General features: G+C 44.4%; 1 protein-coding gene across 1 annotated transcript in view; it reads left to right on the top strand.

Annotated features, from left to right (window-relative positions):
- The window catches only part of LOC139557905 (voltage-dependent L-type calcium channel subunit alpha-1D-like), a 203,165-nt gene that overhangs the window by 171,206 nt on the left and 11,611 nt on the right, over window positions 1-20,348 (top strand). The window contains exons 34-41 of the mRNA XM_071373234.1: window positions 203-294; window positions 4,232-4,281; window positions 4,492-4,601; window positions 5,757-5,884; window positions 9,341-9,437; window positions 9,872-9,974; window positions 10,199-10,300; window positions 13,618-13,748. Of these exons, the coding sequence (XP_071229335.1) occupies window positions 203-294; window positions 4,232-4,281; window positions 4,492-4,601; window positions 5,757-5,884; window positions 9,341-9,437; window positions 9,872-9,974; window positions 10,199-10,300; window positions 13,618-13,748 (813 nt within the window). The remainder of the gene's footprint in view (window positions 1-202; window positions 295-4,231; window positions 4,282-4,491; window positions 4,602-5,756; window positions 5,885-9,340; window positions 9,438-9,871; window positions 9,975-10,198; window positions 10,301-13,617; window positions 13,749-20,348) is intronic.

The raw sequence follows: 20,348 nt of genomic DNA, 5'->3' as shown, positions 1-20,348 counted from the left end.
CTCTCTCTCTATCTCTCTCTCTCTCTCTCTCTCTCTCTCTCTCTCTCTCTCTCTCTCTCTCTCTCTCTCTCTCTCTCTCTCTCTCTCTCTCTCTCTCTCTCTCTCTCTCTCTCTCTCTCTCTCTCTCTCTCTCTCTCTCTCTCTCTCTCTCTCTCTCTCTCTCTCTCTCTCTCTCTCTCTCTCTCTCTCTCTCTCTCCCCAGACGTTTGGGAAGATAGCCATGCAGGACTACACTCAGATCAACAGGAACAACAATTTTCAGACGTTTCCTCAGGCTGTACTGGCTCTGTTCAGGTGAGCCGTTTCCTCAGGCTGTACTGGCTCTATTCAGGTGAACCGTTTCCTCAGGCTGTACTGACTCTGTTCAGGTGAGCCGTTTCCTCAGGCTGTACTGACTCTATTCAGGTGAACCGTTTCTTCAGGCTGAACTGACTCTATTCAGGTGAACCGTTTCCTCAGGCTGTACTGGCTCTATTCAGGTGAACCGTTTCCTCAGGCTGTACTGACTCTATTCAGGTGAACCGTTTCCTCAGGCTCAACTGACTCTATTCAGGTGAACCGTTTCCTCAGGCTGAACTGACTCTATTCAGGTGAACCGTTTCCTCAGGCTGTACTGGCTCTATTCAGGTGAACCGTTTCCTCAGGCTGAACTGGCTCTATTCAGGTGAACCGTTTCCTCAGGCTGAACTGACTCTATTCAGGTGAATCGTTTCCTCAGGCTGAACTGACTCTATTCAGGTGAACCGTTTCCTCAGGCTGTACTGGCTCTATTCAGGTGAACCGTTTCCTCAGGCTGTACTGACTCTATTCAGGTGAACTGTTTCCTCAGGCTCAACTGACTCTATTCAGGTGAACCGTTTCCTCAGGCTGAACTGACTCTATTCAGGTGAACCGTTTCCTCAGGCTGTACTGGCTCTATTCAGGTGAACCGTTTCCTCAGGCTGAACTGGCTCTATTCAGGTGAACCGTTTCCTCAGGCTGAACTGACTCTATTCAGGTGAATCGTTTCCTCAGGCTGAACTGACTCTATTCAGGTGAACCGTTTCCTCAGGCTGTACTGGCTCTATTCAGGTGAACCGTTTCCTCAGGCTGAACTGACTCTATTCAGGTGAACCGTTTCCTCAGGCTGAACTGGCTCTATTCAGGTGAACCGTTTCCTCAGGCTGAACTGACTCTATTCAGGTGAACCGTTTCCTCAGGCTGAACTGGCTCTATTCAGGTGAACCGTTTCCTCAGGCTGAACTGGCTCTATTCAGTAGGACTGCTGCTTTTCTGCTAGTTCATTGATTGATCCACCTCACTGATTGATTGGCCAGAGGTTCAATTAGCCATGATGTGCCAGGTATAAATCCGTGATAATCGAAGACTTCAACAAGCATTTCTCAATGGCTGGCCATGCCTTCCTCCTGGCGACTCCAACCTTGGCCAACAGCCCCGCCCCCTCCGCTGCTACTCGCCCAAGCCTCCCCAGCTTCTCCTTTACCCAAATCCAGATAGCAGATGTTCTGAAAGAGCTGGAAAACCTGGACCCATACAAATCAGCTGGGCTTGACAATCTGGACCCCCTATTTCTGAAACTGTCCGCCGCCATTGTCGCACCCCCTATCACCAGCCTGTTCAACCTCTCCTTCGTATCATCTGAGATCCCCAAGGATTGGAAAGCTGCCGCGGTCATCCCCCTCTTCAAAGGGGGAGACACCCTGGACCCAAACTGTTACAGACCTATATCCATCCTGCCCTGCCTATCTAAGGTCTTCGAAAGCCAAGTCAACAAACAGATCACTGACCATCTCGAATCCCACCGTACCTTCTCCGCTGTGCAATCCGGTTTCCGAGCCGGTCATGGGTGCACCTCAGCCACGCTCAAGGTACTAAACGATATCATAACCGCCATCGATAAAAGACATTACTGTGCAGCCGTCTTCATCGACCTGGCCAAGGCTTTCGACTCTGTCAATCACCATATTCTTATCGGCAGACTCAGTAGCCTCGGTTTTTCTAATGACTGCCTTGCCTGGTTCACCAACTACTTTGCAGACAGAGTTCAGTGTGTCAAATCGGAGGGCATGTTGTCCGGTCCTCTGGCAGTCTCTATGGGGGTACCACAGGGTTCAATTCTCGGGCCGACTCTTTTCTCTGTATACATCAATGATGTTGCTCTTGCTGCGGGCGATTCCCTGATCCACCTCTACGCAGACGACACCATTCTATATACTTCCGGCCCTTCCTTGGACACTGTGCTATCTAACCTCCAAACGAGCTTCAATGCCATACAACACTCCTTCCGTGACCTCCAACTGCTCTTAAACGCTAGTAAAACCAAATGCATGCTTTTCAACCGTTCGCTGCCTGCACCCGCACGCCCGACTAGCATCACCACCCTGGACGGTTCCGACCTAGAATATGTGGACATCTATAAGTACCTAGGTGTCTGGCTAGACTGCAAACTCTCCTTCCAGACTCATATCAAACATCTCCAATCCAAAATCAAAGCAAGAATCGGCTTTCTATTCCGCAACAAAGCCTCCTTCACTCACGCCGCCAAACTTACCCTAGTAAAACTGACTATCCTACCGATCCTCGACTTCGGCGATGTCATCTACAAAATAGCTTCCAATACTCTACTCAGCAAACTGGATGCAGTTTATCACAGTGCCATTCGTTTTGTTACTAAAGCACCTTATACGACCCACCACTGCGACCTGTATGCCCTAGTCGGCTGGCCCTCGCTACATGTTCGTCGTCAGACCCACTGGCTCCAGGTCATCTACAAGGCTATGCTAGGTAAAGTGCCGCCTTATCTCAGTTCACTGGTCACGATGGCTACACCCACCTGCAACACGCGCTCCAGCAGGTGTATCTCACTGATCATCCCTAAAGCCAAAACCTCATTTGGACGCCTTTCCTTCCAGTTCTCTGCTGCCTGCGACTGGAACGAATTGCAAAAATCTCTGAAGTTGGAGACTTTTATCTCCCTCAACAACTTTAAAAATCTGCTATCCGAGCAGCTAACCGATCGCTGCAGCTGTACATAGTCCATCTGTAAACTACCCACCCAATTTACCTACCTCACCCCCCATACTGCTTTTATTTATTTACTTTTCTGCTCTTTTGCACACCAGTATCTCTTCTTGCACATGATCATCTGATGATTTATCACTCCAGTGTTAATCTGCTAAATTGTAATTATTCGATTTATTGCCTACCTCATGCCTTTTGCACACATTGTATATAGATTCTCTTTTTTTTTTTTTTTTCTACCATGTTATTGACTTGTTTATTGTTTACTCCATGTGTAACTCTGTGTTGTCTGTTCACACTGCTATGCTTTATCTTGGCCAGGTCGCAGTTGCAAATGAGAACTTGTTCTCAACTAGCCTACCTGGTTAAATAAAGGTGAAATAAAATAAAAAATAAAAATAAAAAAAAACATGACTTCTGGTGAAGACAGAGACAAACAGAAGCCCTTAACAATATCCCTGGTAGTCTCTTCTCCGGTCAAACGTTTCATAGGTCAGGGGTTGTGAAGTCTCTCCTCGGGGACCCGCAGCCGTTCCATGTTTTTGACCTATTCCTAAGCTAGCGCATCTGATTCAACTGTGCTACCTGTCCCAGACCTGCTGTTTTCAACTCTCTAGAGACAGCAGGAGCGGTAGAGATACTCTCAGTGATTGGCTATGAAAAGCCAACTGACATTTACTCCTGAGGTGCTGACTTGCTGCACCCTCGACAACTACTGTGATTATTATTATTTGACCATGCTGGTCATTAATGAACATTTGAACATGTTCATAAATAATCTCCACCCGGCACAGCCAGAAGAGGACTGGCCACCCCTCATAGCCTGGTTCCTCTCTAGGTTTCTTCCTAGGTTTTGGCCTTTCTAGGGAGTTTTCCCTAGCCACCGTGCTTCTACACCTGCATTGCTTGCTGTTTGTGGTTTTAGGCTGGGTTTCTGTACAGCACTTTGAGATATCAGCTGATGTACGAAGGGCTATATAAATTGATTTGATTTGATATGGTCAAGTAATCATCAAGCCCTTGACCACTTGAATCAGATGAGCTACTTTAAGGGTACAACAACATTGTCAAATGTCTGGGAGTCCCAGAGGAGAGGTTTGAAAACCACTGGCCTAGGTCGTGCCCTGTTGGAGCTAACATTTGTTCATCCCGTGCTCTGTCTCTCTGTCTCCCTGTCTCTCTGTCTCCGGGTCTCCCTGTCTCCGTCCAGGTGTGCTACAGGGGAGGCGTGGCAGGAGATCATGCTAGCCAGTCTGCCAGGTAAGCACTCTCTGTCTGTCTGTCTGTCTGTCTGTCTGTCTGTCTGTCTGTCTGTCTGTCTGTCTGTCTGTCTGTCTGTCTGTCTGTCTGTCTGTCTGTCTGTCTGTCTGTCTGTCTGTCTGTCTGTCTGTCTGTCTGTCTGTCTGTCTGTCTGTCTGTCTGTCTGTCTGTCTATTTCTCTCTGACTCTCTCTCTCTCTCTGTCTACCAGGTAAACGGTGTGACCCAGAGTCAGACTACCTGCCTGGCGAAGAGTTCACCTGTGGAAGCAACTTCGCTATCGTCTACTTCATCAGCTTCTTCATGCTGTGTGCTTTCCTGGTGAGGGGAGACAAGGGGGAGGGAGGGAGGGAGGGAGGGAGGGAGGGAGGGAGGGAGGGAGGGAGGGAGAACAACATTCCCACCTATTTCATTGTCGATAATAGCATTTTGCCCATATTCTTGATGAAGACTGTAACATAGCGCTGCTAATAGAATGTCAATTAACTCACCTGGTTTGAGACACTAAATCAACCAACATAGCGCTGCTAATAGAATGTTAATTAACTCACCTGGTTTGAGACACTAAATCAACCAACATAGCTCTGCTAATAGAATGTTAATTAACTCACCTGGTTAGAGACACTAAATCAACCAACATAGCTCTGCTAATAGAATGTTAATTAACTCCCTGGTTTGAGACACTAAATCAACCAACATAGCTCTGCTAATAGAATGTTAATTAACTCACCTGGTTTGAGACACTAAATCAACCAACATAGCTCTGCTAATAGAATGTTAATTAACTCACCTGGTTTGAGACACTAAATTAACCAACATAGCTCTGCTAATAGAATGTTAATTAACTCCCTGGTTTGAGACACTAAATCAACCAACATAGCTCTGCTAATAGAATGTTAATTAACTCACCTGGTTAGAGACACTAAATCAACCAACATAGCTCTGCTAATAGAATGTTAATTAACTCACCTGGTTTGAGACACTAAATTAACCAACATAGCGCTGCTAATAGCTGTACATGGAAAATATTTAGAATTAAATGTACAATATCAAACAAGATAATATAAATCATAAGACAGTTAAGTACATTCTTCTGTATATCAAATTATATATACATTAACTTAATTTCCTTTAGACTCAGACATTAGTTAGAATCTAAATATTGAAGAAAACATTTCAGAGATTAAATTATTTTTAAAAATTCTATACACTTTCTACCTGGTTTAAGTCATTTAAGTTCAGACTGGAGTATTTTTAATAATATATGTTATTGTTATTATTTTTATTATATTACTATTTTATACTCAGACACCCACGACCCATTCAATACCTACCGCAACCCACCAGCTGAGAATCCTAAGGGACATTCTGTGTAGCTGTGTCTCATTTTGAGGATGTACATTGCTTGTATGTCTGCTTATTTGTCACATTGTAAGAAGGAATCTCTCTCTTTCTCTCGCTCTCTTTCTGTATTAGATTATCAACCTGTTTGTTGCTGTCATCATGGACAACTTTGACTATCTAACCCGTGATTGGTCCATTCTGGGGCCTCATCACCTGGATGAGTTCAAGAGGATCTGGTCTGAGTACGACCCTGAGGCCAAGTGAGACTACTTTCATCTTTATCTCCCTCTCTCTCTCTCTCTCACTCGCTCTCTCTCTCTCTACCTCTTTTTCTACCTCTCTGTCTCTCTACCTCTTTTTCTACCTCTCTGTCTCTCCCTGTATTTCTCTCTCTCTATCCCTCCCTCTCCCTCTCTCTCTACCTCTTTTTCTACCTCTCTCTCTCACTCCCTGTATTTCTCTCTCTCTCTCTCTCTCTCTCTCTCTCTCTCTCTCTCTCTCTCTCTCTCTCTCTCTCTCTCTCTCTCTCTCTCTCTCACTCACTCACTCACTCACTCACTCACTCACTCACTCACTCACTCACTCACTCACTCACTCACTCACTCACTCACTCTCTGTCTCACTCTCACTCACTCTCTGTCTCACTCTCTCTATCTCTCTTTCTCTGTCTCTCTCTCTGTCTCTGTCTCTCTCGCTCTCTCTCTCTGTGTCTCTGTCTCACTCTAGCTCTCTCGCTCTCTCTGTCTCACTCTCTCACTCTCTCACTGTCTCACTCTCTCACTGTCACTCTCACTGTATCTCTCGGTCTATCCATCTCTCTTTCTTCTGCCCCTCTCCCCCCTCTCTCTCTTTCTCTGTTTCTCTCTCTCTTTTCTCCCTCTCTTTGTCACATTATTTGAAGTCATATGTACAGACAACGTTAATAATCCACTGTTGTTCCTCAGGGCTGGTATTAACCATTTAAATGTAGGATCCCCTCAATAGGGGACCTTCAATATTTATTTTTATTCAATGTGATCTAAAATGAGAACGGTAGCCACGATCCATGAATACAGAGTGTGGGCGGCAGGTGGCCTAGTAGTTAAACTCATTATGTGATGTATAAAAGTCACAGTCTATGAAGATGTATAAACGTCACAGTTTATAAAGATGTAGAAACGTCACAGTTTATAAAGTTGGAGAAACTTCACAGTTTATAAAGTTGTAGAAACGTCACAGTTTATATAGTTGGAGAAACGTCACAGTTTATAAAGATGTAGAAACGTCACAGTTTATAAAGTTGTAGAAACGTCACAGTTTAAAAGATGTAGAAACGTCACAGTTTATAAAGTTGGAGAAACGTCACAGTTTATAAAGTTGGAGAAACGTCACAGTTTATACAAATGCAGAAATGTCACAGTTTATATAGTTGGAGAAACGTCACAGTTTATAAAGTTGGAGAAACGTCACAGTTTATAAAGTTGGAGAAACGTCACAGTTTATAAAGTTGGAGAAACGTCACAGTTTATAAAGATGTAGAAACGTCACAGTTTATAAAGTTGGAGAAACGTCACAGTTAATAAAGTTGGAGAAACGTCACAGTTAATAAAGTTGGAGAAACGTCACAGTTTATAAAGATGGAGAAACGTCACAGTTTATAAAGTTGGAGAAACGTCACAGTTAATAAAGTTGGAGAAACGTCACAGTTTATAAAGATGGAGAAACGTCACAGTTAATAAAGTTGGAGAAACGTCACAGTTTATATAGTTGGAGAAACGTCACAGTTTATAAAGTTGGAGAAACGTCACAGTTTATACAAATGCAGAAATGTCACAGTTTATATAGTTGGAGAAACGTCACAGTTAATATAGTTGGAGAAACGTCACAGTTTATATAGTTGTAGAAACGTCACAGTTTATATAGTTGTAGAAACGTCACAGTTAATATAGTTGGAGAAACGTCACAGTTTATATAGTTGTAGAAACGTCACAGTTTATATAGTTGTAGAAACGTCACAGTTTATATAGTTGTAGAAACGTCACAGTTTATATAGTTGTAGAAACGTCACAGTTTATATAGTTGTAGAAACGTCACAGTTTATATAGTTGTAGAAACGTCACAGTTTATATAGTTGTAGAAACGTCACAGTTTATATAGTTGTAGAAACGTCACAGTTTATATAGTTGTAGAAACGTCACAGTTTATATAGTTGTAGAAACGTCACAGTTTATATAGTTGTAGAAACGTCACAGTTTATATAGTTGTAGAAACGTCACAGTTTATATAGTTGTAGAAACGTCACAGTTTATATAGTTGTAGAAACGTCACAGTTTATATAGTTGTAGAAACGTCACAGTTTATATAGTTGTAGAAACGTCACAGTTTATATAGTTGTAGAAACGTCACAGTTTATACAGTTGTAGAAACGTCACAGTTTATATAGTTGTAGAAACGTCACAGTTTATACAGTTGTAGAAACGTCACAGTTTATATAGTTGTAGAAACGTCACAGTTTATACAGTTGTAGAAACGTCACAGTTTATATAGTTGTAGAAACGTCACAGTTTATACAGTTGTAGAAACGTCACAGTTTATACAGTTGTAGAAACGTCACAGTTTATATAGTTGTAGAAACGTCACAGTTTATATAGTTGTAGAAACGTCACAGTTTATATAGTTGTAGAAACGTCACAGTTTATATAGTTGTAGAAACGTCACAGTTTATATAGTTGTAGAAACGTCACAGTTTATATAGTTGTAGAAACGTCACAGTTTATATAGTTGTAGAAACGTCACAGTTTATATAGTTGTAGAAACGTCACAGTTTATACAGTTGTAGAAACGTCACAGTTTATATAGTTGTAGAAACGTCACAGTTTATACAGTTGTAGAAACGTCACAGTTTATACAGTTGTAGAAACGTCACAGTTTATATAGTTGTAGAAACGTCACAGTTTATATAGTTGTAGAAACGTCACAGTTTATACAGTTGTAGAAACGTCACAGTTTATACAGTTGTAGAAACGTCACAGTTTATATAGTTGTAGAAACGTCACAGTTTATATAGTTGTAGAAACGTCACAGTTTATATAGTTGTAGAAACGTCACAGTTTATATAGTTGTAGAAACGTCACAGTTTATATAGTTGTAGAAACGTCACAGTTTATATAGTTGTAGAAACGTCACAGTTTATATAGTTGTAGAAACGTCACAGTTTATATAGTTGTAGAAACGTCACAGTTTATATAGTTGTAGAAACGTCACAGTTTATACAGTTGTAGAAACGTCACAGTTTATATAGTTGTAGAAACGTCACAGTTTATATAGTTGTAGAAACGTCACAGTTTATACAGTTGTAGAAACGTCACAGTTTATATAGTTGTAGAAACGTCACAGTTTATATAGTTGTAGAAACGTCACAGTTTATATAGTTGTAGAAACGTCACAGTTTATATAGTTGTAGAAACGTCACAGTTTATATAGTTGTAGAAACGTCACAGTTTATATAGTTGTAGAAACGTCACAGTTTATATAGTTGTAGAAACGTCACAGTTTATATAGTTGTAGAAACGTCACAGTTTATATAGTTGTAGAAACGTCACAGTTTATATAGTTGTAGAAACGTCACAGTTTATATAGTTGTAGAAACGTCACAGTTTATATAGTTGTAGAAACGTCACAGTTTATATAGTTGTAGAAACGTCACAGTGTGCGTAAAGATGCTGTTTGTTCCTCAGGGGTCGTATTAAACATCTAGACGTCGTAGCTCTGTTGCGAAGGATCCAGCCTCCTCTGGGCTTCGGAAAGCTCTGTCCTCACCGCGTGGCGTGCAAGGTAGGCACTGACACGTGTTACCTTGCAATGAGACCTGAAGACTTGTGTTAGCTCCCTGGGCTAACGCCTAGGCTTTAGCTCAGCGAGCTAACACAGCCGGTCACAAATAGATGAATCCTCTCATGTCTGTATCAGGGATTTCTCTGTATAACTGGTGAATACAAAGTAGTAACATATTGTAGCGTGTTCGGGGGGTAGCCCCTACCACGACGGGTCCAGCGACTGTCAAGCCAACACCTGAACCATTACACCAAGAGGTCCGAAACCTCTTGACGACGTAGCTTTGTGTTGGGTTAAGGATCTCTACATTACCCCTTTTCCTTCGGGAGAGTGTGGCTTCTCTATTGCAAAGTCCCACAAGTGTACACGCCATTCTAAATGGACTCACCAGGCGCCATCCCATGACTTTCATCTCTTTTCTTCCACCCCGACAGCGTCTGGTGGCCATGAACATGCCTCTGAACAGCGACGGCACCGTAACGTTCAACGCCACTCTGTTCGCCCTGGTCAGAACTGCCCTGAAGATCAAAACGGAGGGTCTGCACACACACACACACACACACACATTGTATCAGGGTTTTTAATATTATTGTGGTGTCTGTGCTATGCATCGAGATGACATCGTTCGCGTTTTTTAAGATAACTAATAAAGATGGGGATCGTTCTTTCAGTCAGTCAGTCAAACAATTCAATCAATCAATCAAATCGATCGATCAATCAATCGTTCAACCAATGAATCAACTAATTGCTTATTTCCCCAGGTAACCCGGACCAGGAGAACGAGGAGTTGAGGACCATAATAAAGAAGATCTGGAAAAGGATGAAGCCCAAGGTTCTGGACGAGGTCATCCCCCCACACGAGGGTGAGATGGGGGGCCAAGCACGCTCAAATGGCACCCTACTCCCTTCATAGTAGTGCACTACCTTTTGGCCAGAGCCTAGTGCATTTACATGGAGTGTATACAGCCGGCAGATTTAAAATAATCCTAACCTTAACCCTATTCCTATCCCCAACCCTAATCCCAACCCTAACTCTAATCCCAACCCTAATCCTAACCCTAATCCCAACCCTAACCCTATTCCTATCCCCAACCCTAATCCCAACCCTAACCCTAATCCCAACCCTAATCCCAACCCTAATCCTAATCCTAACCCTAACCTAATCCCAACCCACCCCATCATTCTTTTTTGGATCAGCCGGTCAAATATCCACTACCTAGATAATAGGGAACAAGCCTAGTGCACTACCTAGGGAATAGTGTGTCATTTTGGATGTGGACGGGGTTATTGTACCCCACCCCAGATGACCACTTGTTCAGGATCACAACAGAGTGGTTCAACGGTGGTTTGTTTCAGCCTTTTAGGATCACAACAGAGTGGTTCAACGGTGGTTTGTTTCAGTCTTTCAGGATCACAACAGAGTGGTTCAACGGTGGTTTGTTTCAGTCTTTCAGGATCACAACAGAGTGGTTCAACGGTGGTTTGTTTCAGTCTTTTAGGATCACAACAGAGTGGTTCAACGGTGGTTTGTTTCAGCCTTTTAGGATCACAACAGAGTGGTTCAACGGTGGTTTGTTTCAGTCTTTCAGGATCACAACAGAGTGGTTCAAAGGTGGTTTGTTTCAGTCTTTTAGGATCACAACAGAGTGGTTCAACGGTGGTTTGTTTCAGCCTTTTAGGATCACAACAGAGTGGTTCAACGGTGGTTTGTTTCAGTCTTTTAGGATCACAACAGAGTGGTTCAACGGTGGTTTGTTTCAGTCTTTTAGGATCACAACAGAGTGGTTCAACGGTGGTTTGTTTCAGCCTTTCAGGATCACAACAGAGTGGTTCAAAGGTGGTTTGTTTCAGTCTTTTAGGATCACAACAGAGTGGTTCAACGGTGGTTTGTTTCAGTCTTTCAGGATCACAACAGAGTGGTTCAACGGTGGTTTGTTTCAGCCTTTTAGGATCACAACAGAGTGGTTCAACGGTGGTTTGTTTCAGTCTTTCAGGATCACAACAGAGTGGTTCAACGGTGGTTTGTTTCAGTCTTTTAGGATCACAACAGAGTGGTTCAACGGTGGTTTGTTTCAGCCTTTTAGGATCACAACAGAGTGGTTCAACGGTGGTTTGTTTCAGTCTTTTAGGATCACAACAGAGTGGTTCAACGGTGGTTTGTTTCAGCCTTTTAGGATCACAACAGAGTGGTTCAACGGTGGTTTGTTTCAGCCTTTTAGGATCACAACAGAGTGGTTCAACGGTGGTTTGTTTCAGCCTTTTAGGATCACAACAGAGTGGTTCAACGGTGGTTTGTTTCAGTCTTTTAGTTGTTGATTGAACTCTTATATATTCTGTGTATCACTTAGTTTGACCGGTACAATGGGATCAATGGAATAGTGCCAATCTCTGCCAATCTCTGCCAACCTCTGCCAATCTCTGCCAACCTCTGCCAACCTATTCCTACCTTTCATTTAGCTTGACCGGTACAGTGGGATCAATGGAATAGTGCCAATCTCTGCCAATCTCTGCCAACCTTTTCCTACCCTGCACACCAGTCAAGCGATATCCTCCATTAGTGCATTGCATCGTATCACATTGAACCGTTCCTCTAATCAAACCAAATCACATTGAACCGTTTTTCTAATCAAATCGCATTGAACCGTTCCTCTAATCAAATCACATTGAACCGCTCCTCTAATCAAATCACATTGAACCGTTCCTCTAATCAAATCACATTGAACCGTTTTTCTAATCAAATCACATTGAACCGTTCCTCTAATCAAATCACATTGAACCGTTCCTCTAATCAAATCACATTGAACCGCTCCTCTAATCAAATCACATTGAACCGTTCCTCTAATCAAATCACATTGAACCGTTTTTCTAATCAAATCACATTGAACCGTTCCTCTAATCAAATCACATTGAACCGTTCCTCTAATCAAATCACATTGAACCGCTCCTCTAATCAAATCACATTGAACCGTTTTTCTAATCAAACCAAATCACATTGAACCGTTTTTCTAATCGAACCAAATCACACCGAATCGTTTAAAACTAAAACGTATGGTTCCTGTATAGTATCAGAGCCCATGTATCTACACTGAACAGAAATATAAACGCAACATTCAACAATTTCAAAGATTTTGCCGAGTTACAGTTCATTTAAGAAAAATCTGTCAATTGAAATAAATTCATTAAGTCCTAATTTATGGATTTTAAATGACTGGGTAGTGGCTCATCCACTTGGGAGCCAGGAACACCCACTGGGTAGCCAGGCTCAGCGAATCAAAATTAGGATTTTTTTCCCCACAAAAGGGCTTTATTACAGACAGAAATACTCCTCCGTTTCATCAGCTGTCTGGGTGGCTGGTCTCAGACGATCCCGCAGGTGAAGAAGCCTGATTTGGAGGGTCCAGGGTTTGTGAGGTTACACGTGGTCTGCGGTTGTGAGGCCGGTTGGACATACTGCCAAATTCTCTAAAACGATGTTGGAGGCGGCTTATGGTAGAGAAATTAACATTCAATTCTCTGGCAACAACTCTGGTGGGCATTCCTCCAGTCAGCTTGCCAATTGTATGCTACCTCAAAACTTGAGACATCTGTGGCATTGTGTTGTGTGACAAAACTGCACATTTGAGAGTGGCATTTTACTGTCCCCAGCACAAAGTGCACCTGTGTAATGATCACACTGTTTAATCAGCTTCTTGATATGCCATATCTGTCAGGTGGATGGATTATCTTGGCAAAGGAGGGCTGATCACCAACAGGGATGTAAACAAAAATGTGTGCACAAAAACTAAGAGAAATAAGCTTTTATTTCAGCTCATAAAACATGGGACCAACACTTCACATGTTGCGTTTATATTTTTGCTCAGTATAAATCAAAAGTACCTCAAGTATTTAAATAGTACATACAGTATGTATATGCATCTTCCTCACAGTGTATATTCTCCATGGTTGGGGTCCATTCCATTTCAATTCAGTCAATTCTGGAAGTAAACACAGTGTGTTCTCTTCTCTCTCTCTCTCGCTCTTCTGTCCTCTCTCTTCTCTCCTCTTTCTGTCATCTCTCTTCCTCTCTCTTCTCTCCTCTTTCTGTCATCTCTCTTCCTCTCTTCTCCTCTCTCTTCGGGCCTCTCTCTTCTCTTCGCTCTTCTTTTCTCCTCTCTCTCCTCCTCTCCCCTCCCCTCCACAGAAGAGGATGTGACGGTTGGTAAGTTCTACGCGACCTTCCTGATTCAGGACTACTTCAGGAAGTTCAGGAAGAGAAAAGAGCAAGGAGATCTGGAAGAGGGCGACCCAAACAACACCTCTGCTGCTCTACAGGTTAGTATTCTTGTCGCAGCCAGAATGGCGTGCCGGGTACAGCATCCTATCTCTTGTCTCTGTCGTGTTCGAGGCAGCTTCAAGGATGGAAATGAAGCTAGCCCGTTAGATCGAGGCTAGTACCTGTTCAGATTGGGATAGTAGTAGACAATGTGCCAAAGAAGCCCAGCAAGCCAGTGAAATGTTACTTTGGCACAGATTGTGGCGGTCTACTAGCCTGGCTGGCCAGTACCCCAAATCCTTAAGTTCTATCCCCGGGGCAGGACGCTAGTCTATATCTTGTTTCTGTAGTGAGACAGCTTGATGTACAGCACACACCCTGGACAGGACACTAGTCTGTCTCCTGTTTCTGTAGTGAGACAGCTTGATGTACAGGACACCCCCTGGACAGGACACTAGTCTGTCTCCTGTTTCTGTAGTGAGACAGATTGATGTACCAGGACACCCCCTGGACAGGACACTAGTCTGTCTCCTGTTTCTGTAGTGAGACAGCTTGATGTACCAGTACACCCCCTGGACAGGACACTAGTCTGCATACTGTCTCATCTGGCTGCATACTGTCTCCTCTGGCTGCATACTGTCTCCTCTGGCTGCATACTGTCTCCTCTGGCTGCATACTGTCTCCTCTGCTGCATACTGTCTCCTCTGCATACTGTCTCCTCTGCATACTGCCTCCTCTGCTGCATACTGTCTCCTCTGCATACTGTCTCCGCTGCTGCATACTGGCTCCTCTGCATACTGTCTCCTCTGCTGCATACTGTCTCCTCTGCTGCATACTGTCTCCTCTGCTGCATACTGTCTCCTCTGCTGCATATCGTCTCCTCTGCTGCATACTGACTCCTCTGCATACCGTCTCCTCTGCTGCATACTGTCTCCTCTGCTGCATACTGTCTCCTCTGCTGCATACTGTCTCCTCTGGCAGCATACTGTCTCCTCTGGCAGCATACTGTCTCCTCTGCTGCATACTGTCTCCTCTGCTGCATACTGTCTCCTCTGCTGCATACCGTCTCATCTGGCTGCATACCGTCTCATCTGGCTGCATACTGTCTCCTCTGCTGCATACTGTCTCCTCTGGCTGCATACTGTCTCCTCTGCTGCATACTGTCTCCTCTGCTGCATACTGTCTCCTCTGCATACTGTCTCCTCTGCATACTGTCTTCTCTGCATACTGTCTCCTCTGCTGCATACTGTCTCCTCTGCATACTGTCTCCGCTGCTGCATACCTTCTCCTCTGCATACTGTCTCCTCTGCTGCATACTGTCTCCTCTGCTGCATACTGTCTCCTCTGCTGCATACCGTCTCCTCTGCTGCATACCGTCTCCTCTGCTGCATACCGTCTCCTCTGCTGCATACTGTCTCCTCTGGCTGAATACTGACTCCTCTGCTGCATACTGTCTCCTCTGCTGTATACTGTCTCCGCTGCTGCAGACTGTCTCCTCTGCTGCATACTGTCTCCGCTGCTGCATGCTGTCTCCTCTGCTGCATACTGTCTCCTCTGCTGCATACTGTCTCCTCTGCTGTATACTGTCTCCGCTGCTGCAGACTGTCTCCTCTGCTGCATGCTGTCTCCGCTGCTGCATGCTGTCTCCTCTGCTGCATACTGTCTCCTCTGCTGCATACTGTCTCCTCTGCTGCATACTGTCTCCTCTGCTGCATACTGTCTCCTCTGCTGCATACTGTCTCCTCTGGCTGCATACTGTCTCCGCTGCTGCATACTGGCTCCTCTGCTGTATACCGTCTCCTCTGCTGCATACCGTCTCCTCTGCTGTATACTGTCTCCGGTGCTGCATATTGTCTCCTCTGCTGTATACTGTCTCCTCTGCTGCATACTGTCTCCTATGCTGCATATTGTCTCCTCTGCTGCATACTGTCTCCTCTGTTGCATACTGTCTCCTCTGCTGCATACTGTCTCCTCTGCTGCATACTGTCTCCTCTGCTGTATACTGTCTCCTCTGCTGCATACTGTCTCCTCTGTTGCACACTGTCTCCTCTGTTGCATACTGTCTCCTCTGCTGCATACTTTCTCCTCTGCTGCATACTGTCTCCTCTGCTGTATACTGTCTCCGCTGCTGCATACTGTCTCCTCTGCTGTATACTGTCTCCTCTGCTGCATACTGTCTCCTCTGCTGCATACTGTCTCCTCTGCTGCATACCGTCTCCTCTGCTGCATACAGTCTCCTCTGCTGCATACCGTCTCCTCTGCTGCATATTGTCTCCTCTGGCTGAATACTGACTCCTCTGCTGCATACTGTCTCCTCTGCTGTATACTGTCTCCGCTGCTGCAGACTGTCTCCTCTGCTGCATACTGTCTCCGCTGCTGCATGCTGGCTCCTCTGCTGCATACTGTCTCCTCTGCTGCATACTGTCTCCTCTGCTGCATACTGTCTCCTCTGCTGCATACTGTCTCCTCTGGGTGCATACTGTCTCCGCTGCTGCATACTGGCTCCTCTGCTGTATACCGCCTCCTCTGCTGCATACCGTCTCCTCTGCTGTATACTGTCTCCTCTGCTGCATACTGTCTCCTCTGTTGCACACTGTCTCCTCTGTTGCATACTGTCTCCTCTGCTGCATACTTTCTCCTCTGCTGCATACTGTCTCCTCTGCTGTATACTGTCTCCTCTGCTGTATACTGTCTCCTCTGCTGCATACTGTCTCCTCTGCTGCATACTGTCTCCTCTGCTGCATACCGTCTCCTCTGCTGCATACAGTCTCCTCTGCTGCATACCGTCTCCTCTGCTGCATATTGTCTCCTCTGGCTGAATACTGACTCCTCTGCTGCATACTGTCTCCTCTGCTGTATGCTGTCTCCGCTGCTGCAGACTGTCTCCTCTGCTGCATACTGTCTCCGCTGCTGCATGCTGGCTCCTCTGCTGCATACTGTCTCCTCTGCTGCATACTGTCTCCTCTGCTGCATACTTTCTCCTCTGCTGCATACTGTCTCCTCTGGGTGCATACTGTCTCCGCTGCTGCATACTGGCTCCTCTGCTGTATACCGTCTCCTCTGCTGCATACCGTCTCCTCTGCTGTATACTGTCTCCGCTGCTGCATACTGTCTCCTCTGCTGTATACTGTCTCCTCTGCTGCATACTGCCTCCTATGCTGCATACTGTCTCCTCTGCTGCATACTGTCTTCTCTGTTGCATACTGTCTCCTCTGCTGCATACTGTCTCCTCTGCTGCATACTGTCTCCTCTGCTGCATACTGTCTCCTCTGCTGTATACTGTCTCCGCTGCTGCATACTGTCTCCTCTGCTGTATACTGTCTCCTCTGCTGCATACTGTCTCCTCTGCTGCATACTGTCTCCTCTGCTGCATACTGTCTCCTCTGTTGCATACTGTCTCCTCTGCTGCATACTGTCTCCTCTGCTGCATACTGTCTCCGCTGCTGCATATTGTCTCCTCTGCTGCATACTGTCTCCGCTGCTGCATACTGTCTCCTCTGCATACTGTCTCCTCTGCATACTGTCTCCTCTGTATACGGTCAGTAGCTGCTCTTTATATACTGTATATACGGTGGAGTACTAACTATACGGTAAAGTGCTAGTTCAATGGTAGAGTACTAGCTACAGTATACGGTAGAGTACTAGCTATACGGTAGAGTACTAGCTATACGGTAGAGTACTAGCTATACGGTAGAGTACTAGCTATACGATAGAGTACTAGCTATACGATAGAGTACTAGCTATACGATAGAGTACTAACTACATGGTAGACTACTAACTATACGGTAGAGTACTAGCTGCACGGTAGAGTACTAACTATATGGTAGAGTACTAGCTACAGTATACGGTGGAGTACTAACTATACGGTAGAGTACTAACTATACAATAGAGTACTAACTATATGGTAGAGTACTAACTATATGGTAGAGTACTAACTATACGCTAGAGTACTAGCTATACGAGAGTACTAGCTATGCGGTAGAGTACTAACTATGCGGTAGAGTACTAGCTGTACGGTACAATATAGATACAATAGAGTACTGGCTATACAATAGAGTACTAACTATACAATAGAGTACTAGCTATACGGTATAGTACTAGCTATATGGTAGAGTACTAGCTATATGGTAGATTACTAGCTATACGGTAGAGTACTAACTATACGGTAGAGTACTAGCTATACGGTAGAGTACTAGTTATATGGTAGAGTACTATCTACAGTATACGGTGGAGTACTAACTTTGCGGTAGAGTACTAGCTATACAATAGAGTACTAGCTATACAATAGAGTACTAGCTGTACAATAGAGTACTAACTATATGGTAGAGTACTAACTATACGGTATAGTACTAGCCATACGGTAGAGTACTAGCTATACGGTAGAGTACTAGCTATACGGTAGAGTACTAACTATACGGTAGAGTACTAGCTATATGGTAGAGTACTAGCTACAGTATACGGTGGAGTACTAACTATGCGGTAGAGTACTAACTATGCGGTAGAGTACTACCTATACAATAGAGTACTAGCTATACAATAGAGTACTAGCTATACAATATAGTACTAACTATACAATAGAGTACTAACTATACAGAAGAACACCAACTATAAGGTAGAATACTAGCTATACGGTAGAGTACTAGCTGTACGAGATTACTAACTATACGGTAGAGTACTAGCTACATGGTAGAGTACTAGTTATACGATAGAGTATTAACTACACTGTATAGTAGTAACTAAACGGTAGAGTACTAGCTATGCGGTAGAGTACTAACTATACGGTAGAGTACTAACTATACGGTAGAGTACTAACTATACGGTAGAGTAGTAACTATACGGTAGAGTAGTAACTATACGGTAGAGTACTAACACTATGAGAGTACTAACTATACGGTGGAGTTCGAACTATGCGGTAGAGTACTAGCTACATGGTAGAGTACTAGCTACATGGTAGAGTACTAGCTATACGGTAGAGTACTAGCTATAAGGTAGAGTACTAACTATACGGTAGAGTACTAACTATACGGTAGAGTACTAACTACACGGTAGAGTACTAGCTATATGGTAGAGTACTGACTATGCGGTAGAGTACTAGCTATACATGGTAGAGTACTAACTATACGGTAGAGTACTAACTATACGGTAGAGTACTAACTACACGGTAGAATACTAGCTATACGGTAGAGTACTAGCTATACAGTAGAGTACTAACACTATGAGAGTACTAGCTATACGGTGGAGTTCGAACTATGCGGTAGAGTACTAGCTACATGGTAGAGTACTAGCTATACGGTAGAGTACTAGCTATGCGGTAGAGTACTAGCTATACGGTAGAGTACTAACTACACGGTAGAGTAGTAACTATACGGTAGAGTACTAGCTATGCGGTAGAGTACTAGCTATACGGTAGAGTACTAACTACACGGTAGAGTAGTAACTATACGGTAGAGTACTAGCTACATGGTAGAGTACTAGCTATGCGGTAGAGTACTAGCTATGCGGTAGAGTACTAGCTATACGGTAGAGTACTAGCTATACGGTAGAGTACTAGTTAAGTAGATGTGTCATGGTGTGTGTATATATATACACTGCTCAAAAAAATAAAGGGAACACTAAAATAACACATCCTAGATCTGAATGAATGAAATATTCTTATTAAATACTTTTTTCTTTACATAGTTGAATGTGCTGACAACAAAATCACACAAAAATTATCAATGGAAATCAAATTTATCAACCCATGGAGGTCTGGATTTGGAGTCACACTCAAAATTAAAGTGGAAAACCACACTACAGGCTGATCCAACTTTGATGTAATGTCCTTAAAACAAGTCAAAATGAGGCTCAGTAGTGTGTGTGGCCTCCACGTGCCTGTATGACCTCCCTACAACGCCTGGGCATGCTCCTGATGAGGTGGCGGATGGTCTCCTGAGGGATCTCCTCCCAGACCTGGACTAAAGCATCCGCCAACTCCTGGACAGTCTGTGGTGCAACGTGGCGTTGGTGGATGGAGCGAGACATGATGTCCCAGATGTGCTCAATTGGATTCAGGTCTGGGGAACGGGCGGGCCAGTCCATAGCATCAATGCCTTCCTCTTGCAGGAACTGCTGACACACTCCAGCCACATGAGGTCTAGCATTGTCTTGCATTAGGAGGAACCCAGGGCCAACCGCACCAGCATATGGTCTCACAAGGGGTCTGAGGATCTCATCTCGGTACCTAATGGCAGTCAGGCTACCTCTGGCGAGCACATGGAGGGCTGTGCGGCCCCCCAAAGAAATGCCACCCCACACCATGACTGACCCACCGCCAAACCGGTCATGCTGGAGGATGTTGCAGGCAGCAGAACGTTCTCCACGGCGTCTCCAGACTCTGTCACGTCTGTCACATGTGCTCAGTGTGAACCTGCTTTCATCTGTGAAGAGCACAGGGCGCCAGTGGCGAATTTGCCAATCTTGGTGTTCTCTGGCAAATTCCAAACGTCCTGCACGGTGTTGGGCTGTAAGCACAACCCCCACCTGTGGACGTCAGACCCTCATACCACCCTCATGGAGTCTGTTTCTGACCGTTTGAGCAGACACATGCACATTTGTGGCCTGCTGGAGGTCATTTTGCAGGGCTCTGGCAGTGCTCCTCCTTGCACAAAGGCGGAGGTAGC

The sequence above is a fragment of the Salvelinus alpinus genome, chromosome 28 (assembly GCF_045679555.1).
Source record: "Salvelinus alpinus chromosome 28, SLU_Salpinus.1, whole genome shotgun sequence".
NCBI lineage: Eukaryota > Metazoa > Chordata > Actinopteri > Salmoniformes > Salmonidae > Salvelinus > Salvelinus alpinus.
The sequence above is the reverse complement of the archived record's forward strand: the minus strand, read 5'-3'. Positions and strand labels throughout refer to the sequence as shown.